This window comes from Pipra filicauda, unplaced genomic scaffold, assembly GCF_003945595.2.
Source record: "Pipra filicauda isolate LSUMZ 115617 unplaced genomic scaffold, ASM394559v2 scaffold18_size4552066_pilon, whole genome shotgun sequence".
NCBI lineage: Eukaryota > Metazoa > Chordata > Aves > Passeriformes > Pipridae > Pipra > Pipra filicauda.
The window spans coordinates 362,546-390,161 of record NW_024104298.1 but is presented as its reverse complement, the minus strand read 5'-3'; the positions used below and the strand labels follow the sequence as shown (position 1 = coordinate 390,161).

The 27,616-nt window shown below is 35.2% G+C and overlaps 1 protein-coding gene across 1 annotated transcript in view; it reads left to right on the top strand.

Annotated features, from left to right (window-relative positions):
• Window positions 1-27,616, top strand: part of CFAP47 (cilia and flagella associated protein 47) — a 277,322-nt gene that overhangs the window by 78,573 nt on the left and 171,133 nt on the right. Inside the window, exons 34-42 of the mRNA XM_039380204.1 lie at window positions 983-1,080; window positions 1,702-1,818; window positions 7,961-8,095; window positions 8,603-8,715; window positions 12,862-13,003; window positions 13,844-13,932; window positions 15,180-15,266; window positions 22,090-22,166; window positions 23,272-23,417. Of these exons, the coding sequence (XP_039236138.1) occupies window positions 983-1,080; window positions 1,702-1,818; window positions 7,961-8,095; window positions 8,603-8,715; window positions 12,862-13,003; window positions 13,844-13,932; window positions 15,180-15,266; window positions 22,090-22,166; window positions 23,272-23,417 (1,004 nt within the window). The remainder of the gene's footprint in view (window positions 1-982; window positions 1,081-1,701; window positions 1,819-7,960; window positions 8,096-8,602; window positions 8,716-12,861; window positions 13,004-13,843; window positions 13,933-15,179; window positions 15,267-22,089; window positions 22,167-23,271; window positions 23,418-27,616) is intronic.

The following is a 27,616-nucleotide window of genomic DNA, read 5'->3' as shown; positions in this document are numbered from 1 at the left end:
ACCTGAGTAATAGGTGTCTTTGTAATAGCAATTGGAAGAAACTGCAAATAATGCAACAGAGAAGGCATGACTCAGTACTTGAGAGTTTGTGACCAGATTGTTCTCCTTAAAAAAGATTATCTTCTATGTGTTCATTCTTCAAAACCAGCACATTGTCTAGAGAGGAAAGTACTGGTAGTTGGGCATAGACTGATTAAAAGTATTTAGTTACTGGTATGTCAGTAACTTTTTATGCTTCAGGTTGAGTGTTTTCAAGTAACTGTTTTCTTCCTGTGATTTATTAGGATTCTTAAGGACAAAGTGTTGTTTAAATGCTGTGTTAAATACTTAAGATATGGATGCTCCAAATGAGAAATTATGAATAAACTATATTTATTTTCTTAATAATCAGTTTTATTTTAATAAACACATTAGAAATATAAAAAACTATCTAACCTTGTGAGGAGTTGGCCTTTACAACAGTTGTAGAAATGGTGATCTATGCTGCAGGAATTAACTCTTGGGTTTCATTTATATTGCATTTGTCCCACATAATTTAATATTATCTTAAAGAATATCAATAACCTTTTCCTTTTTGTGTACTTAAAGGTTGCAGCTTTAAAGGATTCCTTCCTATTTTCATGAGTTTCAGTAACCCTATTAATATTAGGCCTTTAAAAATAAAAGGTTTACATGTTTAGGTTCCTAACCTATGAGGTTAAGTTTAGCTTACTTGCTTTCCATTCTGCTGTGATGAATACTCTTACAGGCTGTAGCAGAGTGTATGAATAATAGTTGCAATATTCTGGGTGAGATTTTTAATGTTTTCAGCCATGGCTCTGGAATAAAAATATGTCTGGGAAATTCCATGTGTTAATGGATGTCTCCTTTTTCTGTTCTTTCCTCTACTCAGTGATTTCAAATAGTTATCATATCTATGTAGAAAAAAATTAAGTGTCTTGGAGAGAAGTGTCTCATTAATCTTGCTTTGTTTCTCCATCAGGTGGAGTACCACCAAGGAGATGGATAGTAAATTTTGACCAAGATCTTCTAGATGGTCTGGTATTGGCAGCACAGGTGGCAGCTTATTGTCCATTTTTGGTAAGAAATTTTCTTAATATTGTGCAAGTTTTATACAGTTCTTCAGTGTCAGTGGCCTTGTTCAGGCCTGATTTTCCTTTGCAATGTTCAGGAATACATTCAGTGCAGGCAGCTCGGGGTGCAGCTGCAGGTCAAGCTCTGGGTGGCCCAGGGTTTCCTTTGTTCAGGGTCCCTCCTCAGAGGCACCAGCTCGAGCTGTTATTCTGCTGTTGCAGCAAGATTAAACTGTTTTAAGGATCCAGGTGTCTTGTCTGAGTGTGTGAGTGTGGGGGAGTGTGGGGAGTCAAGTAGGGCACCTCTCGGCTCACTGGAGCCACCGCTGCGATGGGCCTTCGGTCCCAGCTCAGGTGACTCCCAGAGGGGCTCCTGAGTGGTCAGACAGGGAAGTTTCCGTAGCAGCAACTCTTGGCCTATAGTATTTTTAAAAAGAAAAAAAAAACAACTACAAAATTTAGCAACTCATGGGGGATTATTTCAGTGTTAATTTTTAACTGGGTATATTCTTAACATTGAATTTCAGTTTAAAATTTAGATTTTATGGGTTGCTGAAGGACTGAAAATACAAAATCAGTAACTTTGCTTAGTGGAAGATTAAGAGTTTAATTTTTCTGTCTTCTTTAGATTTCTACTCACTTTATAAGGATGTATACTAATCCAAGAACTTATCAACAGTTTCTGCACAACTGTTTGATACTTGTGAAGGCTATGCATGCTGTCAATCTGAATACAGACATAAAGGTAAATGATTTTATGCTAGCAGCTCTTATATAGGTTGATATTTTTATTTTTACTTTTTTTATAGTAGTATTGTACATCGCATTAAGGTGAGATTTTATTGAAACAGTTTTGTTCCATGATGTACTACTTTATGAGGAAAACCAATATACTGCTTTATGTAAGTACACTTAATTACAAGTAATTTCTGTAATTCCTTGCTTTGTATAATAGCACATATACAACTAACTGAACATAGGATTAATTCAGTTCAGATTTTAGCATCATAAATCACACAATGAAAACCCAAGTGGAATTCATTATTGACATGAGAAGACAATTTAGAAAAATATATTTAAGAACAAGCATCATGCACTTCAACATAAAGAGAAGTGGTGAAAGAAGTTTTATGAATGTCTGGTGACAGGTGCATCTATCTAATCATGAAGGCCCGGGAGTGTTCTGTCCCAGGTTTGATGCAGTCAGAAGTCAGGAGCTTTGGACTGCTGGTGAGAGTAACACTCTAAGTCATTAGCTTCTGATGTCCTTTTTTGGGATAATTTTTATATATTTAGTAGACGTGCTTTACATCTGTCTTTTTTATTGACCTATGCTTCCAAATTTCTAGATATGGGGACGTTTACCTATGTTAGATATTACTTCTTTGTTCATTGTCCCCAAACCCAGTTTTCTTTTGCTTCTAGTCTGCATTTCTCTATCCATTTCTTGTCCATCTGTGAGTTAGTTATATCTGGTAAATCTGGTGAAGATAAAAGTAAAACAAATCAGCCACAGAGCTCTGAACATTAATTAAATTAATTAATGTTTTAATTAATGAATTAAAAAAAGTTGCTGTCACAGCTAATCCAAGTAAAGCAGAGCTCTACAAGATGGCCAGCAAGCCTTCAGACAGAGAAGGTTTGTCAAACCCCAGTGCTGAGGCTCTGTAAATTCAGGACAAAGCTCATGGCCTCTTAATAGCAGTGGCCAGGCTGCATTACAGGTTTCCATGCTCATGGGGATTCATGATCTGATCTTTCATTTGCTGGTTGTGTGTGTTAGTTACCAAACTATTACTTGTTTAAATTATCAAATTCCCTCTTATTTTCTTTTTCTGCTTTGCTAACTGAGTCATTAAAAATCCTGTACTTAACAAAAGTAGTGAAAACTTGCTTCAGATCACACCATTCTCTTAAGAATTTGCAGAATGATGCAACTTCCATCACGAGCAAAGTGAATGTTAGGTACCATGGTGGGCTGGGCTGGGTATGTAGTATATTGGGCTGGCTGGACAACAGCAGATACAGTCGAACAGACATAATATTTGAAAGTGTATGAGGAAACTTTCCAAAGGAATTGATATTATTAGGAATCACAGCTGTGATGTGGGCAAAGTAGTATAAAAAGAAACTCAATTACTTTTTTTTTTTTTTAATCCTTTCCATTCGATTTTGTTATTATAGGGAAAAATTGATCCTGCTGTTTGCAGTTGTATCAGCTACTGTCTTGTTCTCACCTCTTGATACAGATAACGATGTTATAATCGGCTTTGCTATGACAAACTAACCAAGAAAATCTACTGTTTCATATACTTGTGACTGAAAGGAAGCATAAAAATAATCTGGGTATAACCCTCAAAACAAAGGCATGTTTTGCCTCGGCTTTTATTAAGAAGAACAGGCAGCTCGGCACGTGAAGGCAGAGTTTGTATGGTGGATATACAAAAGATGTTAAACACATTAGATATGTAAGCAGAATTCTAGGATAGTCTCCTTATGCATGTAGCATGTTTTAAGACTAAAATGTCTATATTGCTGCAGTATTATTAGTTCAGCATATTTTTTAGATATTGGTGTTTTTATAGGTGGGAAAATCCACCTCTGTACAGACTAGGAGTTTAAACAAAGCTATATAATCAGTCAACACTAGGAAAAGGAACAGATCATGGGCATTCGAGGTCTGCATTTTAATTCTAAGGGTACATTTTACATAGATGTACTGGAATTCTTATATGCTTTTCTAAGATTACTGTAGAAATTTCTGAATGATCTTGTTCTTCAGCAATAAAAGCAGCAAAATTAAAAATACATTAAAATTAAAAATCCTGTTGCTGAACTGTCCCAATCTGAGATTTTTGTGATAGTTTTGTCTCTTAAATTTATCAGGGTAAAATGTTCCCTCCAGTAGCATTGGCTAAGTTCTTAAGTCAGGCAGTCACTGCTTCTGAACTCTCAGGACAGCTTTGCATTAATTAATATGAGGATAGTGGTGATAACACAAGCTGAGACACTATTAAATCTGGAACAGGTGGCACTTTTAATCACTCTAAAAATATAAGATTCTGTAATAATAAAGAAATTTAACTGTCTGGAAGTCTTCAGCTCCAAAATCCCCTTAAGAATTAAGATATAGATTTAAGATGGAGTACTTTGAGCAGGAAATTCTTTGTTTCCACTTTCTAATCATGATTGACAATTCAACCCTGGAGTATTAGTAGTGTCTTTCTATGGTTTTTTATTTGTATTTGATATTTTTAAGTTCTAAAATGCTTTGATTTGAAGAATATCCAGTTGAAAGTCCAAAATAAAGTATTGCAAGGTAGGATGGTGAATAACAGCGATGTGGAGGGAATGTATGTGACAAGGATAGATTAGGAGAGAAGATGCAGTGATTGGGAATAGCCAGTGGAGGAAATCAGTTTGTTCCAGATTGACTTAAAACAGGGGCCAACAATACTTTATATTTTTTACATTTATATTTGGGACCAACTAAAAGGGAGGATATTTTCAAACAAACTGTAACAGATGTTGTGAGTAAAGTGAGAGAGCGATAAGAATCTGGAAATTTGTGTCTTTCTGTTGAAATGAAGGGAGAAATTCAGCATTGTTATGAAGTAGAAAAACAGTAAAACTGGGCATTAACATGGCCACATGAGCAAGAAAGAGGGGTAGACAGTAATTCCAAGACTTGAGTTTGAAATGAAGGACAGAAAGAAGATGCTGTCAGCAACAAATGGAGAAGAGGAAAGAAATGCAGCAACATAGAATTTTTTGAATTTCGAGATTATATTTTTCCTTGAGGTGATATACAGATTATTATATGCACTTGCTGTCACTTAATGTTTTAGTTGTATTTTTGTTGTCATCATCTCCTAAAGATGATTAACACATTTTTTGTCTTAAGTTTCCTGCACTTCAGTAAGGAGCCATTACCTTGATAAATATGGCAATGTCTTGAAAAAAGTAACTTTAAGGAAAATGATTTCTTTCTTAATTCTTAGTTATTCAGCTAAAATTTGTACGATAACGCAAATACACAGATGGAACTCTGTCTATCCACCAATCTATAATGTAAATGCATATACCTTTATTTTCCAGAGAAAGTAATCTAATATTGATCTGTGGTCTTAAATTCAGAAGAGAGAAAAAAAAATAAAAATCACTACTATTTGTTAGAGTAGAAATTGTCTTCTTATATCATTCCTAGGGTATTCAGTAAAAACACTTGAAGAGGATTGTAATGGACAGAATCTTCCTAAGCTTGCATATAAAAGTGGATGCATTGGATAAAGAACATTTGGCCGGAATTCAGTTTTATTGATAATATGGTGGAAAACATTTGACACTGTCCCACTCAACATCCTTTTCTCTAAAATGCAAAAACGTAGATTTGACACGTGGCCCACTTGATGGATAAGGATGGTTGCACTCAAACAGTTGCAGTCAATGGCTCAATGCCTGCGTGGAAACCAGCGATGAGAGGTGTCCCTCAGGGATCTGTACTGGGACAAGTCTTATTTCATATCTTTGGTGGGGACACGGTCAGTGGAATGGAATGCACCCAGCGAGTTTTTGGATGACAGCAGGCTGAGTGGTGGTGTTGATACTTTAGAGGGAAGGGGTGTCATACAGGGGAACCTCGGCAGACTAAAGAGGTGGTTCTTTATGAACCTCATGAAGTTCAACAAGGCCAAATATAAGGTCCTGCATCTGAGTCAGGGCAATCCCAAACATGGATACAGGCCAGGCAATGAGTAGATTGAGAGGGACCCTGTGGAGAAGGAATTTGGGGTCTGGATGGATGAAAAACTCAATGCCCTGCAATGTCCACTCGCAGACCAGAAAGGCAATCACATCCTGGGCTGCATCAAAAGTAGCGTGGGCAGCAGGGCCAGGGAGGGAATTCTGTCCCTCTGCTTCTGAGACTGCACCTGAAGTGCTGCATCCAGCTCTGGGACCTCCAACGTGGGAAAGACAAGGGCTTTTTCAAGCAGGTCCAGAGGGGGCCATGAAGATGGTCAGAGGGCTGGAGCACCTCCCCTGTGGAGACAGGCTGAGAGCGCTGGAGTTGTTCAGCCTGGAGAAGAGAAGGCTCTGGTGAGACCTTATAGCACCTTCCAGTGCCTAAAGGGGATTACAGGAAAGCTGGAGAAGGATTTGGATGGGACAAAGAGGAATGGCTTTAAAAAGAGAGTAGGCTTTTTCATATTTTGAGCAACTTTGTTATGGATAAAATTTAAGGCATTAGTCTGTTAAACTTTATTAATTGCTGTTGTTTACTAACACATTTTTTAAAGTATATACTATTTATAGACTGTGAATTTTCTCACGAATGTTGTTAAGTACATTACGTTTTTTATTTTTCTTTTATTTTTAAATTTAGTTCCTCGAGTAGTAGATGAATGTCACAAAGGCAGTTTTATGAATTTGGCACAGGATAAAATATAATAATATTTTCTAAGAGAATAAATTCTGATCTAAGTGGAAATGAGTAGAAAGAAGTGGGTGGCAAAAGAAAGTTAGACTTGAACAGATAATCTACTTGGCATCTTTGCTATCTTAAATGAAAATGCAGGAAAAGTGAACAGTAGAGATATAAAACCACAGCTATGTTGGAATAACTTGTTAACATTCAATAGCCATTACTGAGATAAGTGAATAAAAAAATCAGAATATTTTTCAGACTTCAAATTTAAAGTTTTTGCAGGGAAGAAACCTTTTTACTTTGCATAGTAAAGGCATCCTAAAGTTGGAATCTTAAAAAACAGTAGTGATGGAATCAAACAAATAGAAGATGAGAAATATGATTACATATGCATGTCTGCATTGTGCATGAAGAGTATATGAAATTAATCTTCAGAATTACAGGGATAAATGTTATCTAAGAAACTATGGAGAGTTACAGGGAAAATTCAGATCAGTGCCCAGTGATGTATTCACTCTCTAAGAAGGTTAGAGAGGGAGCTGTGTGAGAACTGCTGGGAGTAGGATGTGCTGCTTGGCTGGGCACAGGGCAGGAGAACTTTATCTTTAAAACTTTAAATAAATTTTAACTTGAAAGTAAAAGTTAAATCAGATAGTTAAGATGATAAATATGTCTATACATCTCTCTTGCCACACTGAGACAGTCTAGAAGAGTCAATTTTTTTCTCCTTTTTTCAGTCTGTGTGGCTAATAGTTCTGCCACTCTCTTTAGTGACTTACCAGAATTGCTGAGGATTGAAGCTTTGATATGTTTTGCAGCTGCCATTCAAATACTTTTCTGTAAATCAAATATTTAAGATGTAGGAATACTTGCTACCTTTTGTAAAGTAATTTAGTATCTGTGATAAAAATAACTATAAAGTTTTCAGTTGGATGGTGACATTGTCTTCATAAATAGTTGCAAAACTGCATGTAGGAGCATTTGGGCTGGTATTTTTCATAGTAAACTGAAAGACTTTACATATATATATTTTTTTAGCAATAGTAAAGACATATGTTTTCCAAATAGTAAATTTTACTTGCTTTTTTGGTTATGCTTACTTTTAATGAAATGAATGTCTTTTTCTACTGAAATGCGGGGAAAAAAAGGTAGGTTTAATTTTTAGCCTGGGTTTATTACCAGAGCATGTCATCAATGATCACGGTTTTATTTTGTCCACTGACTAGATTCATATTCATATTAGCTATGGGCATTATCCAGTTATTACAGGTTAGATTCCCAAATTTCCCAAATCTTCGGTCGCGAAGCCCAGCCATGATGATGACAGGTTAGATTGAAAATATTTGTATAGTAAAAATTACCTTAAACTTTTTTTGTTCTTCATCTTCATATCTCTAAACTATACAGGCAAAATTTTAACTCAATATCTGGTTATTTTTTCTTTGTTTGTTTTCAATATTAGGCTACTGATATCTGTGATCCAAACCCAGTCATGATGCTTATTTTGTGTGTCTACCTGTATGAAGTTCTCCCTGACTACTTGCCCAAGAACACTATAGAATTTACAGGTGCTCTCCATGCAACTGTTATTAAACAGGTACTGAAACCATTGAATTTAGATTTGTAGTAGTGCAATGTTAAACATTGTATGTATATATGTGTTTATATTATTCATATACTACAAAAAAGAATTAAGAAGTTTCATGTCAATTGGCTGTTAAATACAGAAGATGAAAGCTTGCATCTTTTTTTTATCTCTTCAGTCTTGGGATTTCACTTCTGCTGCTGTTTTTTCCCTATGCTTGTAAGCACAGGAAAAAATCTCCAAATTTGACAAATCTGAGATCAAAGAGAGGAATAAGAGATTAATAGGCATAGGACTGCAGCGTGCACTGCAAAAAGAATACTCTGAAAAATTAAAGTTGCATAGTCTGTGAGAAGTCTATAGTCCTTTGGAAGAAAAATGATCTACTTAGTTATTTGAAGTGCTTTCATATTTTTTTATATTCTTACTTTGTATTTTGGAATTTAGATGCAGAATACACCTATTATACTCTAAAAATCAAATAAAAATAGGCTGATTTTGTTGTTGTTGTTGCAATAGGTACGTCTGAAAAACCCAAGCAAAAAACCTTTGATATATGAGGCTATTCTTAGGGGAAGAGATGCTGATGATTTCTCATTACCTAAAGGAAACACTGTCACCATTACCCCTAAGTAAGTAATGATATTTTAGTATTATTATTGGGTTTAGCATTACAGAAATATAAACCTACTTATTTAAGTGTGATAGAACACTAGAAATATGTTCAACTACAAACAGGACAAAATCAGTCAGGATAAAGGTCAGTATTTTTCTCCTTAACCTAGAACAAATCTAGAGTTATGTTTCAGTGGGATACTTTCAGTTTAGCTCAATAGGGCTTTAAGAACAGAACATAAGATCATTAGAGGAGTCATCTCTGTCCAAAAATTTTTTTTTTCCCCAATGTATCAAAAGCTTTAATTTTCAATTTGAATTTCCTGTTGTTACATTTTGGTTTTTTTCTCCAACTAAATTTGAAATACCTCCTCTGAACTGTATTCACAGTTCTTAGATCAATGCATTGCAGATGCATGAGCAGGTAATTTTTTTTTTTTTTTATTTTTTTTTTTTTATTTTTTTTTGAGATTTCACATCCTTCTTCTTAGTTGAAGATTGGCTATAAGTTTAAGAGGACATGACATAGATTTGATAGTAGTGTTAGACTGCTTCTTTTTGCCTCTGTCCTCTCTTCCTGCCTAGACAGATGAAATGTAGTTATTTGTATATCTGACGTTTCTGAGAGCCATCCACGGATTTTTGGAGAGACCTAAGTTTGGGAATGCATTAGGTTATATTTTTGGTAGCAGAAATACGGAATATTGCCATCTTTTTGGTTTCGTTCATTTTGCTCTTTCAGTCTATGTGCCTTTATGAATAGAAACAGGATTTTCAGTAATCCCTGCTTAACTAGTGAAGACAAGAGGGATGTAGCAGTGACTATGGCTGTCAGGAGTTTTTAAGTTCATCTGCAAGACTTTCTTTTACAGATAAAATGGATTAGAGATTTTAAAAAGGAAAACAAAGGTCAACATTTGTATGGAAATAAACTGTGAAGAAGAAAAAAATTTGCAAATATAGATTGTCAAATTCAAGAAGATTCAACATAAATACAGTGCTCTTTAAGGATGACTAATATTTCAGTATTAAATGACATGCCTATTGTAAATATATGCAAAAAAGACAACAAATAATTTCATGTTTTCAACAAACTATGAGGCTGATTTGATTCCATTTTCTTCACAATTACTTCAGATAAGAATTAGCATAAAAATCTAATCCTTGAAAATATCATGTGTTTCTCTGAAAGGTCAATGCTATGGCTGTTTTTCACTTCACCTTTAAGAAAAACAACAAAGTACAAACAAAACAAAATCAAGACACAATTAAATGTGCATAAACTTGTTGTTGAGCTGTTTGGCATTATATATAGCAACAAATATTTGAAAAATTGCATATAAATAAAAGCTTGTGGAAATGACAATCATGCATTGGTAACTTCTGCAGAGTTTATCATAACTTAACCTTACTTGTAATCATGACCACTAAATGAATAATAGTTGTTTTGTAATTAGTAACTTTCTTAATATTCTGATGGAATTGTTTGAGAACTCCAAAAGTTGGTGAGATGTGTGGGAATCTTGCAGGTTCTTTGTTAGGTCATAATATCATGGGGGGTCTGGTGTAGCTGAGTGTTGTATCTTGCATATAGATGTAATGTAATTAGTGTAATTAATTTTTGATCTGACAATCCCACTCTCTAGGACACTGCACAGTGCTATATAGACTTGCAACTCACAACAGTAATAGCATAAATATCTCTAAGCTCTCTTATATTGTGTAGACACGCCTATAAAGTTACTCAGTGTGGGTTTCTTACCAAGAAAAATGGTGAAAATTACTTGAGCAGTGTTTCCCTGGGAAAGCGACTTGTTTAACTACAAACAGTATAGAACAAAAATCTTTTTATAAAGCAATACCTTGAAGCTGGAGTTGTAGAAATTCAGACTGGAGGTAGGGAAAGTGATTAGCTATTGAGGGAAAAATACTATCAAAATGAAAAATTTGAGAGTTTTGCAAAGCACAGAACATTGAAAATAGTGCGGGAAGTGACCTCAGAAAGTTACTTAATCCAACCTTCTGCCACAGATAATATGGGGGTGCTTTCTCAGAAAAATACTTTTCCCAAATGGTAGTTATCAGAAGCAACTGAAGAATGATTGGCTTGCACATGATGGCCTGCAATGTATAACTACTTTGGGTTGTGTTATCTAATATTTTCTCTTGGCTTTAAACTCTGCAAATTTCATCTCTTCAAGCAACTCTTGTTTTTTCCTACACCAAAGTATAATGAATAGAAGCATGTACCTCCTTTTTTGAATGGTGGTACGTGCTGATCTGATAAAGAAATAAAGAATCTTTGACCCCTACAAATGAAGTGGGTGTGGACAGAGCTAATTATAATGGTATGAGAGTGAACAAGCTTATAGAACAATTCCATGAGCTGAATTTGATATAGATTTGGTACAGATTTGAGGCTTAAGGGTCTGTTATTCTTCTGATCTTCCCCAAGATTTTTAAAAAGATTTTGGTGTTCTGTTTATCACCATCTGGTTCTCAGGTGCCAAGGTAGTTTTTCTCCATTCTGTTCCATCATAAGAATTAGGTAAAGGATGTCCCAGAAGTTTCCTTGAAAGCAGCTGTCATCCAGGGACAAATCCTGCCACTACTACCATCAAAATAAGTTTATAGAACTCCTGCCATGGTTGTGATGGTTCAACTTATATGAAGAGATGTGTGCATTGAAATCACTTGGAAAACTAGCTTTTATTATCAAATTTGTGAATCAAATGTAAATTCACATGATTCCATTGAAGACATGGTATGCTGAGTGGTATTGTAAATCCTCTACTTCACCACTTACTTGTTTAAGTATATGTACGTATAATATATGATAGGCATATTTCACATACCACTGTTAGTTAGTTGTTTGCCTCTGTTTTAGAATTCCCAGTTGGCAGAAGACCAATAAATCAGACATAACTTCCCTCTGTCCTCTATTTTAATTCTGTTCTGTCAGCCTGCAGAGTTCCTATTAATTATTTAATGAGGAAGGCTGATTTAGATTGAGGAGAGGTTTCCTTTTGACTTCAGTATTTGTCATATCTTCCAGAAAGACAATTAACAAATCTGCAGTTTATAAATATAAACTTTTCCTACATTGGAAGAATTTCTTCAAAAAATATTGGCCTGAGTTAATTAAGAAATGTAAAGATTTTACCATAGGTTATTTTCTTTCTGCCATCTTTTTCATACAGTTTGTTGGGGGGAAAATTTTAAAATTTCATTAACTACATAGAGTGACATTATAATGAAAGTATAAACCAATCAACTGACTTTTTGGTATGTATTTTGGGATATTCTTCTTACAACTCCTAAAGTATAGGTCTTTTTCGTTCAGAGAAAGCTCTCTCTGCTCTAGTCATATGTGTAGAGAGGCAGAATACATTTAGATTCTACTACTTTTGGAACAGTCCTACACACTAATTTTTCTGACCTTCATGCCTTCTTAAGGCATTCGTCTCAAAAACAGAGATATTTCAAGAGCTTCAAAGTGTGAGCTTCAGGCATTAAACTTTTCTTATTGTTCTTGCTTAATTGAAGGACTGATGCAAATAAAGGCTAAACTTTTACCTAGTCTAAACTCTCAGTCTATGTGGTCTCCCCTTCTCTAGTTTTCCCATTAGAGAGGGGCTGTTACTTAGAGAACTTTGGGGGTTTTTATCTCTTAATTACTCAGCTTTACTAATTATTCTGAAGGGTTTTTTTACCAATTTCTTTCTCAATCTTCAATGAGAATTTGATTAAGGACATCTAGATCTGCCTCACAACTTGCATAACAGGATGTCTGACTGTTTAACTCAGAAAAACTTATTCAAATAGAGGAGCATACATTGAATGGGTTGTTTACTTAGGGTGATGCTGTAAGGAAAGAAAACTTCCTGTGCTAGCGTGTGTGGGAAGAAAAATTAAGCTGCATTCTAATGTCATAAAAAGCAATAAGGATTTAGTATTATTCTCTATATAGCATTTTATTAGAATGTTTTAAGGTGCTCTTAGGCAGAAGATTCTATTACCACAAAGGATTTCAGAAGAAACAATTTACTTTCTTTTCTAGGCCCCTTACCTTGCAAAGACTCTGAAAAGTGCTCCTGAAATTACATTTCTGAGTAATTTCTGAGTCACAATTTTGTGATTTCCCCCTGCCTCCCTCCCCCCAGGAAACAGGCATCTATGAACGTGGAATTCACAATTCGTTTCCTGCGCCCTGCTGAAGCAGTGTTGCTACTGACCTCACACGGAATAGATGCTGCCACACTGACATTCTCTCTGAAATCTGAAGTCAAGCATATTGAGCCTGCTGTAAGTTTATGTGTGTATGACTAATATTGTCACAAGAAATATTGTTATTCTCTATGTTATTTCAAACAAAAATGAACTGAGGTAAGGATGAAAATGTGAGTTGCCATCAGCTTTAGCCTTAGACCTATGAATTTTAAGATGTCCAATATCAGTCTATGTGCATGCAGAAAAAACCCTAGAGGAATATCTAAGATTCGTGATCTAGATACAATATAAATTGCATTTAGATCTTGAATAAATTGTAAAGACTTGCACTGATTTCTCTGTAAATAAGTCTGGAATCCTGTCAGCTTATGAATGCTATTGGAAATTCCATTATGGAGGGGTTGATATGCTTCAGGCCAGTGATTTCAGTTGTCACATGTAGAAGGATTGCAAATTTTCATTAGATGTTTCTGGGTGTATTTATGCTTTTTAACTATAGACAGTGTTTTTAACTATAGACTATAGTAGTGTTAAGACATATCCCAGAAATACTCAGAGCGGATACACATGTGATACAAATTATGTTTATGTGATTCTTTTTTTTTTCTTTTTTAAATTCTTTTTCTCTTCTTACTCTCTGTATACTATAGGAATAGACACTGATGTTAGAAAGAAAGGTTGGGGCAAGAGAAAAAATAGGGAACATGTAAAGATAAGAAAGGAAAAACCATGATAACTTGATTCTTGACCTTGTGCTATCATTTGGGAGCATTTTTAAAATGCAGTGAAGTTTAGTGCTTGTTTGAAAGAAACCAGTGGTCAAGGGTTCTATTCTTCTTTGTAATATTTTCCTGCTTGTTTGCATATGTAGTTTTGCAGCTTTTTCATATTGGTATAATTTTTGTTCTCTTTTAGGGTGTTACAAAGTGCAAATCCCCATGTTATGAGCTGAAGAAAGTTAGCCTAAATGTTACTAATCCCTTCAAAACTGATGGCATATTCAGGTAGACAATGCTGTAAACACAAATCTTTAATGATCATGCTGTTTTATCCACTCTTTTGCATAATTTTCTTCTTCTTCTTAAAAATTTAAAACCTGGAGGTTAAATTGTTACAAGTACTATGAAGTGGAAGCTATCATAATGAATAAAGAAGATAAATAAACCTTAATTGAAATCCATCTCAGTGTAAGCAATAAAGCTGGAGCTTTAATCAAATGGAGTTCATGAACCTTGCTTGTATTTTTGTGTTTGGCTGAGGTCCAGCAGATTTACAAAGAGAAACAAGCCCTGTTAATTAATTGTTGGTTATTTTTTTCCCCCAATCTGTTTTATCCTGCTGTTTAAATTATTAAGCATGCAAAAGAAAAAAAAAATGCTTTAGCCTTGGGGCTTCCATCACTATCAGTTAATCTAATTTTTAATTTGTATTCATCATAGATGCAACAACTGCAGTTATAAAAGTTGCTTTCCTTAATACAAAAGAAATAGAGTACTGTGCCTCTTTAAAATATATTTATGTGATCTGGCTCCTTATTTTGTCTTTAGTCTGTAGAACTAGGAATTGGTTCATCTCATTCATTTATTTGCAAGAACTATCTTCCATAAGATTTTAGACATGAATATATATGTTGCATAAGTTGCAAATTAAAATTCTCTTTCCCCCACAGAATAGAATTGGTCTATCCAAATAACTATTACAATCCTGTAACAGGACTGTTTCCACTGGTCCAGGAATGCCCTCTGGCATAAGCCTATGAGTTTATTTAGCTTCTGTCTTTTTTAAAGTCCTTGAGGTGGTCAGTGATGTTGCCTGTAATCAGTCCTACAGTTTGGATAACTCTCTTGGAAATAATTGATGAAGTGATGAAGTGATTTAGTTTTATGTGCATCATTCAAAAGCTGCCTGACAACTACCAGAAGTAATTATCAATCTGGCCAACATTTGAACCATTAATCTAAAATAAAATATTTTTATATCATGTTTCCAGTGATTTCAGGAATCTAGTGTTTCATCAGGGATTGTATTGTTTACTTGCAAATAACACTAGGAAACGCATTTTCTGATACCAAGGTAGTAGCTCTTTTACAGGAAAACGGACTAAACCGCGGCAAGTATTTTTAAGGTATCTCCAATTAAAAATAATAAGCTTCTTTACTAATCCTGTGTTTAAAAGTTAGAATAAACTGAGTTTTTTTCTGCATTCTGCAAGTTAAAAATGAGGTCATTATGTGTGCTTGTCATGCTTCAGGGTCGTTTTGCTGGAATCCACATGTAGTTTCATACAGCCAGAGCAAGTGTATCGAGCCAGGAAATTAAAGAAAGAGCAAACATTTAGGTAAGTTCCAAATAACAATTGGTAATTGTAAGATATTGTATTATACAATTCTATTAGTATTACATATTTGTATATAGTTGTGTGCCACCTGTTGTAAAGAGTTATAGGTTAGAATGTGGAAATACCATAGGAGATGCCCAGCCAGTCCCCAAGCAGCAATGTTGGCTCCTGGCCAGCTCTGCCTGGTTTATATACTGAGCATGGTGTTCTGTGGTATGGAATATCCCTTTGGCTAGTTCAGTTCAGCATTCCTGACCATGCTCCCTCCTGGCTTCTTGTGCATCTGCTCACTGGCAGAGCATGGAAAGCTGAAAAAAACTTTGATTTTAGGGTAGACACCGCTCAGCAACAACTAAAACGTCAGTGTGTTATCAATACTTTTTTCATCCTAAATCTAAACCACAGCACTGTACCAGCTCCTAGGAAGAAAATGAACTCTATCCCAGCCAAAACCAGGACAGTACTGTAAAAAACCCTTGCAAACAGGTTGAATAATTCATTAATTCTTTATTTGATAATTTAAAATATTTCCCACAACTTGAGTCATGTAATTTCTAAAGCTCATATAAACATTCAAAATCCTGAGACACTTATTCAAGGGTTATTGGGAAATATCTTAAACTACTAGCTCATCAATACTGGAGGTTGAATTGTAATCATAGGGATGGTCCAAAGCCATGTTGTGAAATGAAGACTGATTTTCAGTTTCCTTTTTAAAAAAATGTGAAAGAAAAAGAAAAATTTAAAAACTAAAAAATAATGACCATTTCAATATTAAGAAAAATTATACACTTATTTTAATTTAAAATGATTTTCTGAAGTGTAATTTATACTATACTCTCTACTAAATTAAATAAGTATGTAATCATTATTGATATCGAAAAGGATTTTTCATCATCCTGCATATTTCAGCTTAATTTATCTCTAGAAAATAAATCAGTCTAAATAGTGTAATTTTAGTCACACATCGCTCTTACTGAAATTAATTTGAGGGCATTTTATGTCTTTAGAAATATGCAGTACTGATTTGTTATATTTTTAGATGTTTCTGTCATCTGTGATAACAGAAGCCACTTAGGTGCTTTTTTTTCCAAAGTTTTTCCATTTTCCTGAGTGGAACAAACTTCTGAAATTTGTGTTAAAAAACTAGTATATGTACAATTCATAACTGATCAGTAAGAAGATTGTGCCTGCAATCATTTTTATTCTTTTGATAAATCCAGAAAATGCCTTCTGCAAAATGGGGACCTGTTGCTCTAAATGCTCCATAAGCATAAAACTGCCATAAAAATCAGTGTTTGCCCTGTAGGTAATGCTGTCTACGTGATTGATGTCAGGATCAAATCATGCAAATGACCACTTAGTCATCCAAGCAGGTGCAGGTGGGCTCGCAGCTCCTTCTGCATCCTCATTCTGTGCCTCCAGATGTGTCAGACACACTTTAAACCTTGCTATAACAAGCTTTGCTTGGCAGGTGACCCTCTTACCTACCAGCTTTCCCCTCTGGCAAAATCACAGACACCCAAAATGGTGACATTCATACTAAAAAGGAGACCAGCCCTTTGGTCATTGTGACGTGGGCTCATTATACTGTGGCTGGAAAAATGGCCCAGTCTGCAGGTAGAGCCCCAGTGAATTATACCCTTGCTGTGATACAGTGCTGTCTAAGCTAAAAAATCTAACAATAGTCCATGCCATTCAGTGGTGCAGGCAAGATCTATTTGTCCATGGGGAGCAGAATGGTGTGTGGTGAGAAGGATAGTATTTTTTCATCCATTCGACATAATTTTTCTTTAAAGTATACTGTGATACATGTGCCTGGATTTTTTCAAGTTATGCACTTTTCTGTGCTTTCCTAAGCCCTTGAAACTTCAATTTTTGTCCTTGGTCTACATCTGTATGCCAGCATGGTATGCTCGCTGTGCGAGAAGGAGAACCAGGTGGAGTGAAGCACAACACATGGCCCAGAAATTATAGTGTATAACTATCCATAATTTTAAAGCATGTTGGCATTTGAATCATGTCCATTAGAAAGAAAACGAAACAGTAAAAGTTCAAGGTTGCATTTAACAGCTATTTTTTCATTCATAGATTTCCTTCTGTAAAACTAGGAAGTGATAAAGATATACTAATGATTCACTGATAGTCCTACTCTAAGACCATGACTTAAGCAGTTTAGCATTTGCATTAGTGTCCATGAGTCATAAGAATGGTTCATGATCGCACAAGACTGATTTTCAAAACAAACTGCGAATGTGGATAAATGTTTTTACATTAAAATTTAATTTCAAACCAAAAAAGAAACAATTAATGAGTGAATTTCGAATCAATCTTTGCATTGTATATAACTTCTTAATGTTAGGTTATTTACCTTTTTTTTAAAACCAGAGATAGTATCAGGAATTCCAAACATTTTTAATTTTCTGAATTTTATTCTTACACTTTTTGTTCTAAGCAGTTTCATGTGTCGAGGAAAGAAGTATGTTATACACAATACCTGTACTTTCTTATTGAAATGAAGCTCCATAGTACCTCTGTGTAATACAGGTTATGAGATACAGCATTAATACCCATCATTTCATAAGATATGGTTTACAAATATGCTATCAGGAGTCATTGCAATTCTGATTATTATTTGATATAATAGAAATTCGTCTATTCTAAGCTATACTATACCTATTTTGGGAAGCTCCTGTTTTAGTTTTTATCCTACTCTTTGTTCTGAGATCAGAAACTGTCCTGCAAAGCTTGAAAACTGGCAAATATCTTAGATGTGAGTTTTGTCTTTAAATGTTTCAGTATTTTCAGTGCATTATCAAGCAGTTCCTTGTATTCCTTCCCTCTAATAAGACATTTGCTTACTGCTAAAGTTCTTGTCTCCTAAAATTCATTGATTATGTTGCTGGTCTGTGAAATTCAGACTTCCCCATGGTGTCTGGCACTTTTTTTCCCCCTCAGTAATATATAAAATCTGGAACTGTAATTGACTAAAAAGATATTCTAGTAAATTCTCCTCCAGATACATAAAACAAAGTGATTTTCTTTTTTTCTTTTTTTTTTTTTCCCTGCAAATTTCTTGAATGAAAAAGAGAATTATTGGCTTGTTTGGACTCTGAACTAAAGAGTAAAGGTGTACCATTACAGAGGTAGAGCTAATATGACATGATGTATGAACACTATCTATGTTGGCTGCATAATGATTTTACTTTTCATCTTGATTTTTGTCATACCTGATAACATGGCAGGCCCAGCCTCTTGGTGGTACTGTGTGGGAACAGGTATCTGACAACTCAGAGGTGACTGCTACTAAACTGCTGCACAAGTGTGGAAGTGGGTTGGAACTAGATAAACTTTTAGATCCTTTCCAATCCAAACTGTTCTATGATTGTAATTTGTAGTACATGATTGAATAAACCACAGCAGGTGGTTTCTCTGTCTCAACCAGGTTTTTATACCAAGCAACTGAGAGGTGCCCTCATAAACCAATCCTCACCTGTACCATACAGAACTTTTTTTCATTTAATGCACAGTAAAATAATCTTGCTGTGGAAGGGACAAGTTGTGTTTGTAAAAAAACCAAAAACAAATGAGGGACAGTTTAAGTCATTTGGTCTCTCTTTATCTTTTTTATGCCCACTCCTAGCCCCCTCTCCCCCTTTAAATACTGAAAGACCACAGTAGGGTCTCCCTGGAACCTTCTCTTCTCCCAGCTGTCTTCATGGTAGAGGTGCTCCAGCCATTTTTGTGGGCCTCCTCTGGACCTTCTCTACGTTCGTGTCTTTCTTGTGCTGAGGACCCCAGAGGTAGATGTAGCACTGCAGGTGGGGTCTCACAAGGGCAAAGTAGAGGGGGAGAATCCCCTCCCTGGCCCCACTGCCCTCGCTGCTTTGGATGCAGCCAGGACAGGGTTGGCTTTTTGAGCTGCTGCTGCACATTGCCAGCTCCTACATATTTTTTCGTTCCCCAGTATGCCCAAGTGCTCCTTCACAAGGCTGCTCTCAAGCCATTCATTCCAAATTTTCTATTGATACTGGAGATTTTGCTGAACCTGGGTTCAGGTTCAGTAAAGAGACTGTGCAGACTTATTTTATGGCAGCTTTCAGCTGTTCTGCCTAATCCATTTCCTTATTTCTCTGTGTATTGAAAGGGGATGTACTGAACCAGACTTTGAGTATAACTAAGCTTCTTATACCTTCCTGAACTTTATTCCTTTTGCTTTTATTGTTGAATGAGATGCTATTTCTTTTTGTTATGGAAGAATGAGGCACAATGTTCATGTCTTCCACAACACAGTTTTGTTTCCCATCACTTATCTGCAGGTGCTTTGTTCATTGATGTAAGAAAGGAATTGATAAAGAGAGAAGTCCAATACCATGTTAAATCAGCCTAATGAGTTCCTCTGTTGTTCAACTCTGAAAATAGGACTTATTTAATGTAGAGTTCAACACCAGTGAAGAGCTGTAATGTATTTCCACTATTATGTTATTTTTTCGTACAGCTTTTGAGCTATTTGTTACTTTTACAGTGATTCTTCAGCTGTAGTTTCTGTTTTTGCAAGCATGACTTAGCATTCTCATTCAAAGATAAAGCATTGTAAGAAATTATGCTTTATATAAAATTTGGATTTTTAATACGAGATACTTATTTGTGAAGTACAGAATAAATAGTATGTTGCATGCTTATAACTCAGATCGTTTTCCTTTCTGAAAAATGGCCTTCAAGTGTAGGCATTAAAATACACCTTCAGGATAACATATTCTGAGAATTTTGCAAGTCTATTTATTTAAGGTTGTGATTTTTTTCTTAGCCCGTCAAGATTTACTGTTTATTTTAACAGAGACCCAAAATCTATCATATACTGTATGTAATAATTGTTTGCTGTATGCTGGTTCATAAAATTTTACTGCTAGGGGAGAATGACTTTTATACATGGATAATATTAAACCTGAGTCTTGAGCTGAAGCTCACAGTATTTTTTTTTTTGAGATACATTACATTATAGTTTTCAGCATCTTTGAGCTCTGTGCTTGTCATAAATTAAACAAAACTCTCCTTCCATAAATGTAACTGCACAGTCTTAATTCCTGTCAACAATGGTAGAAATTATTTGTGAAGAAGGATAGAAAACTATATAAAGTCACACCAAGGAAATATGACAGTCAGGAGCACAGTTTGCTTTGGGGGGGTGGGAATTTAGAGAAGATTTTGTTCTAAGGTGGTTTTTTTTTTTTTGGGAATACCTGTTCTTTTCAAATACACTTGAAAAACAATATTGTAGTGAAAAGAGTTAAGGTGTTCAGGTTAAGATTCATCCCCTTCCCCTTTCTTAGACAAATCCTTGGTTACATTAGGTTTCTTTCGAATGATTAACTGCAGTGTTATTTAATATAGGTCATTCCTGTAGCCTTGGTGTGAAAATAGTACCAAGGGACAAGCTTTACCGTTCCTGGACTTACCTTATCCCATCTTTTCAAGGCTATAACCTTGTGGAAATGAACCTTGTACCTGAACTGAACTGAAACAAGAAGAGAATTTTATTTTTTTTTTGCTAGAAATTGCTTGAAGAGCTTCTCTTATGAGTTTTGATGTTTCCTAACAAGATCATGAACTACATGTTATTAACATGGGGATTTCACATCCCTAATTCCTTACTGTGTACTATGAAGTTCTCAAATACTTATTCAAAGAGCCAAGAGTAAAATTAGCCTTTGTACAGAAAATCATGGAAATTTTATTTATTCTATGAGCAGAAACATTTTAAACCATGTGTACTCAAGCAAATTTCAAGTAGGTTTTTTTGTTTGGTTTTTTTTTTTTTGTACAATAATTCTTGTAATGTAAAAAAGAAAAAAAAAGAAAAAAAAGAAAAGATAACATCTAAGAAGTAATTTAAAGAAAAACTATTTCAGGTAATTTCAACTTTAATATTAAAAAGATATTAATCTTGACAATGGCAAATATAAGATGCCAAATTCAATCAGTTTGGAAATCAGCACTGTAAGAGAAATTATTTACACCAGGTAGGGATAATGGCAAAATTTGCCCCCTATTTTTTTACCACAAAATATGTTAATATTCCACTGTCTATGTTGCACTTTTTCTGAAGTAATCATGTTCTGTTTCCTCTAAGAAAAAATAATGACTCACAATTTGAAATAATTTGTATACTATTGATTTGTTGCAGTTTATGAATCCCTGATATACAAAATGGTGAGATTCTAGTGGGTCTTTTTCTGATGGATTAGATCTGAATCTCGCACTTGCTGGATTAAATTTAGATCACTCAACTTTTATTAGGGTTAATGTAAATATTGATATTAATTTGTTAAAAAGTGAGATGTCTTAAATAATGGAAGAAGTGGCTTTCCTATTAAATTTCTTAAATATATTGCTGTCCTGGGGCTTGGTTAGGTTAGAAAACATTGTATAAAGTCACACTAATTTTATAAGGTGTTATGATGTCTTTATTACTATTACAGTGTGTATGTTGGACTTAAAATAAATTTTAAAATATACAAATAAATAAAAATAACATGCAAGTTTGTATTCAAACTTGAATTTATGAAATGAGATGCTGGTTAATTTAAAGAAGGATGTTCTGGCTCTACTCTAAGTTTGCATAATAACTCAAGTGGAAGAGGGGATGCTTAACATTATTGGATAGGTAAATGGTTCCCAAATGTGGTGTTCATTTATTTTTGATTGTCTTGAAACTTTTTCTTTTGCAGTATTTATTCATAAAAAGGGAAAAAAGTTATCTATTAATAATCAAAATGTTCAGCTTTAGGATATTGCTTCAATTTTTATTTTTTTTTCCTTTTAGTTCTGAATGTAACATATTAAACTCAAAAAATAATACACTGCCTGAAGATTCAAATGAAGAGAACAACTCTATTTACCGTAAGTACCTCTATACAGTATCTCGTATTGCACTATAGTAGAAATAAGACTATTTACATAAGTAAGATTTTAGCATGAAAAGTGTACTCAGTGACTATTATTTATAGTTTTCTTAAAACGTTGGCCTAAAATTGTTCATCACACTCAAAAAATTAGCCTAGAGAAGAGTGGGCTCCATGGTGACCTTAGTTTGACCTTTAGTACCTGAAGGGAGCTCATGAGAGAACCTGGAGAGGGATTTTTTACAAGGGCATGTAGTGATAGAACAAGGGGTAATAGCTTTAAACTGCAAGAGGGCAGATTTAGATTAAATATTAGGAAGAAATTCTTACTGTGAGGGTGGTGAGGCACTGGAACAGGTTGCTCAGAGCAGTTGTGGATTCCCCCTTCCCAGCTCTATTTATTTGGCCAGTTTGGCATACACTTCTATGTGATCTCACTGATTTCAATTGCCTTCACTTTCACACACGTTTTAAAGTCTGCTGACCTTCCTAGAAAGCTGGCCAGTGAAGCTTGAATGATGGGCTGGTTCTGCATTTTCAAAACACGCTTAGCAGATGAAAAATATGCAGTGAGAAAGTAGTCACTCTGCCAGATTCAACCCTAAGATTCTTTATCAACATAATGCTTCTATGAAAGCAGTGCAAAGAAAACAAACTTGCCACTATGTAGGTTTTGTCCATTCTAGAGGATTTCCAGCTACAGCATAACATAGTTACTGCTACTGAGAGCAAGATTTCTTTGTTTGAATAGTAGTAAATTACCTTCTTCTTTCTGATGTGAGCAGACCTTTGGTTAAAGGCTATAATTCCTTAAGGAATTTTTGATGGTGAAAAGTGTCTGTTTTCCCCAGTTTTGTTTCAGAGCATAGAATAAGAACAGAGGTAATTAGCAAAATATATTTAAATAATACAGCATGCAATACTGCAGTTCATTTACACAACCGTAACTGTAAATACTGATTACTAGTTACAGGTGTGTCTAAATACTGATTACTACAGAATGCTAAATACAGTATTCTTGTATTTAAACTCATGCAGCTACTTTATTTTACAACTTGTGCTGTTGTATCTAAACATCCATTTAAACAAACTTATTTTAACAGCTGTCCAATGCGGCCTCCTGCCTGAGTTCTTCAGTCCAATGGAAAAACTGTTCTTGAAAGGAAAAAGTTCTGCAGGCTTAGATATTCACTTCCTTCCCTTTAATCAGGGAAAACGTTATTGCAATGTCCTTCTGGTTAATGAACAGGTAAGAGTAGAACATGTGTCCTGTGAGTGTTAATCACGTGATAGCTTATTCAGGTAAGAATCAGGTCATGTTTGCCAAATATGTGTGAGTAAGGTGAAAAAGAGCAATGTCATGGGGGTCCTGGTTGATGACAAGTTGACTATGAGTCAGCAGTGCTCTGGCACTCAGGAGGTCCAACCGTGTCCTGGAGGGCATCAGGCAAAGCATGTCCAGCCAGGCAAGGAAGGGGATTGTCCTGCTCTGCTGTGCACTGGGGCAGCCTCACCTCGAATATTGTGGCAGTTTTGGGTACTACAATATAAGAAAGATATTAAGCCATTAGAGAGTGTCCAAAGGAGGGGAAATAAGGATGGTGAAGGGCCTCAAGGGGAAGCCATATAAGAAGCGGCTGAGGGCACTTGGTCTGTTCAGCCTGGAGAAGAGGAAACTGAGACCTCGCTGCAGTTACAACTTCCTCGGGAGAGGAAGAAGAGGGGCAGGCACTGACTTCTTCTCTGGGGGGGCCAGTGACAGGACCTGAGGGAATGGCCTGAAGTTGTGTCAGGGGAGGTTTAGGTTGGATATTAGAAAGAGATTTTTTCACCGAGAGGGTGGTTGGGCACTGGAACAGGCTCCCCAGGGCAGGGGGCACAGCACCAAAGCCTGACAAAGGTCAAGAAGCATTTGGACAATGCCCTCAGGCACATGATGTGACTCGTGGGGATGTTCTGTGCAGAACCAGGAGTTGGACTTTGATAATCCTTGTGGGTCCCTTCATACTCAGGGTGTTCTGTGATTCTATGAAGATACAAATTAGTTATATACATATTTTAAGGTAATGCTTTTGCATGCACGTGCAATTATAAAGACATGATTTATGTGCTGACGTTTGGAAATGAAACTCTTTTCTGTTTTCTTTCTTTTTTTTTTTGGTGAAAATACATTATTCCTATAACTCATGAAGGAAAAAGTGGCTTAAGAAGTTGTTCAGAGATGTACATAAGATTACAGATTTCAGCTAAGATATTTAAACCAAAGTTTACTGCCCTTTTATCTTCACATAATTGGAGTTATATGAAATGCTGCAAGCAAATTTTCACTGTAAAATCATTACAAATAAAAGTAATACTGCAAGGAATGTTATTTTGGTGGCTTTTATAGGTAACTGAACTTCAGGAAAAGAAAAAGGAATTTACATAATTTATCTTGTTGTGGGAGAAAGAATGCATAGGCAGGGAAAGTATGAAGTCTTTACTGTTCTCTACTTCTCCCTGTATTTGTCACTGTATCTCAGGTATGCTGAGATACAAAGTAGAATAATAATTTTCCTTGTTCTATCTCTTTTTAAATTTTTCTGTCAATCCAGGTTCCATTCAGTTCTTGCACCAATGCAGGTAAAACTTTTGAACGGACGGCACATGAATACTGACTCCACAACCTTTTGGTTTCTCTTGACTCAAGTAGTCTGGGTTTAGCCATATATACTTAATTGGAACTGGTTTCATCAGATTACCGAGATCTGGTTTTGATTAAATTTTAGAATTTAAAATCTTGCAATCCATCTTCTTTGATATTCCTGTAATCCTTTATTCTCTGTGGTTGGAACATTATTTCTGTGTCATTAGTCCATCTTTTCACCTCTTTAACCTGTCTGCTGTGTTTCCTCTCTAGCTGTCAATGCTTTTCAGAACCCTGTTGTTTTTCTGATCTTTGTTTATGTGTGGCTGATCTCAAGCCTTGCGTTCCATTTCTTGCTTTCATAATACTGCCTCTGTGTTTCAGCTTTCCCTCTGTGCAATTACATGCCTCTGCCATTCTCTCTGCTACATTTTCATGATTTGTAACGATGCATTCAAAACTAAATAACTTATTCTTTTTCTCCTGCGTGTTCTCAGCTTCCACATTTCCCACTATTATAAGACAAGGAATTTCTGCTAGTGTCTAATGTTTGTCTGTTTGGTGGGTTTTTTTAATTGTTTAAACAGGACTTTGGCTTTGCCACCTGGCCAACTTAATTTTTTTATCTTGTTCCTAAAGGAAAATAAGACTAATGCATTGATGCCTCAGCCTGTCTTTCTGACTCTGTTCATTATTTGAAAATACTGGCCGTTTTTTAAAGAAAGCAAACCATATGACTGGAAGTCTTAAGGAGTGTACAGTTCTCTTGAGTTTTTTGAAAATGAACAGTGATAGAGGAGGGATTTTCTGTCAAAGTCTACAGTGAGATAATGAGCTCCTGCCTTATTAACAGCAGGAATCACCCACAAGGAGGATGTATTAATGTTACTGCCAGAGGATAGCAGTCTTTGTGGATGGTTCAATGCAAAATCAATTCAGTACTCAGCTTCATTCAGAAGGAGAAATTATAAGGAAAGGAATACACATCAACATGTGAAACCTCAGTATAACTTTCTAAAGAGCTATAATATACAATTCTTGGGTATTGTGTGCAATTTGAGCCACCCCAGCAAACAATATAATGGAGATAGGGGAAAAAAGACAGAAACAAGTGTAATCAGAAGGATGTAAAAGTTTTTTTTAAAGGAATGTTAGGTCCATCAGTTTTATTCTGTGAAATATCTAGACACAGTCTCTAGACAAGAAAAACCTCAGCCTACTGGTATCTGGCAGCAAATCTGAGAAGAATCTCCCTTTAGTTTCTGGTATTTTATAGTCTTCCTTTAAATGTCTGCTACTGGCATTTTCCCTGTTTGTTGTTTTTTATTAGAAGAAGAAGTATATACTCCTGCTGAGAAGAGGAGGCTCATGGCTACACAGAGCCTGGAAACTAAATAATATAGTGAAGAGAAGGGAAATTGAGATGTTAATGGAAGACAAGTTAATCTAAGAGATGTGGTCAGAGATGTAGGACAGTTATACTTCAGGTGGAAAAGGAATAAAAACATTTCTGTCAGCCCCAGTGTTGCCTCCAGTGGTGATGTAAAAACACCTAAATTTAGACATGTAGCTACTAGTCATTGTTCTTAACAAAGATCTAGTTGACCTTTTCATGTTAGGAAGCATTAATACCCCAGAGAAGCTGCTGTTGACTGTTGGTACCTGTTTCTGGAACACCTTGTCCTTTCAGCTTAGCTGAGTAGATGTGTTTAAAGGCTGCTGAAAGTGCAAACTTTTTGATATGTAGAACCTCAGGAAAATTAAGTCCATCCACATAATTGTATAATTTGTAAGTAATTGTATTAAATCTCCTAGAGAAAGATGAAACTGCAAGATAGCTAAGATGATTTTAGAGCTGTACAATAGTGGCACGGGAAAAAATTGGCTTGCTTAAATATTGTGTATATGACTGCAATATTTCCAGTCATACCAGTATCTAATTGAAAAAGAAGTACCAGTACCATGCTGTATGACAATCAAATGACTTTATACAATGATAAGACATGCTTCATTTAAATATGAACTTGTGCTATATACAAAATCTAATAAATAATTTAATTTAGCATTTCTGTGGTTTCTTGTTACCTATCTTTCTTTTTCTTTTTTGACAAATAGACCAAAATAGTAATCAGAGTAAGACTGCTCCTTCATTAAAATCAGTTAAGAAGATACTGAAGTTCAAATCGCTAGACTTGAATCTGACTAGGAATTCTATCCATGGTTGCATCAACTATATATGAGTAATAACAGCAAGAATATGCACGGATTCAAGTTTTTTGACCTACTCAAGTATTTTGGCTAAGTTGTTTTGAAATAATCTTTGTGTTAACCTTTCTGAGGTTTAAAATGACAACACGAACCATTTTTAACATTTCTCAAGGATTTGTTTCAGTGTTTTGTTTGTTTAAGGAAAACCTAAACTGACAGTCTTCAGATTTTTAGCACGGATCTTTTCATAGAAGACATTATATATTGGTTGACATAACTGAGTGGGGGTTTTTTTATATCTTTGTTTCTGGGAGCTAATTTAAATGTGAAAAGCCTGGAATTTCATTGATAACAATACATTAAATCATAGTTTAAGAGAGCCAGTCCAGACTTTCACAGCTAAATGTCTAATATGAAATGAAATCGTTTATCGAGAAAACACTTTACTATCTGTTGCTTTTAATTACTGGTTTGCATGGGCAGCTGCAAATTCCTGGTAGCTATACATTCTTTTGAAATATCAGTTAGCAAAGGGATTGTATAAATAGCTAATGGTAGTTCAACAGCTATTTTATTAACTATTTTCATTAAAAGTATACCTTACATAATGTTGA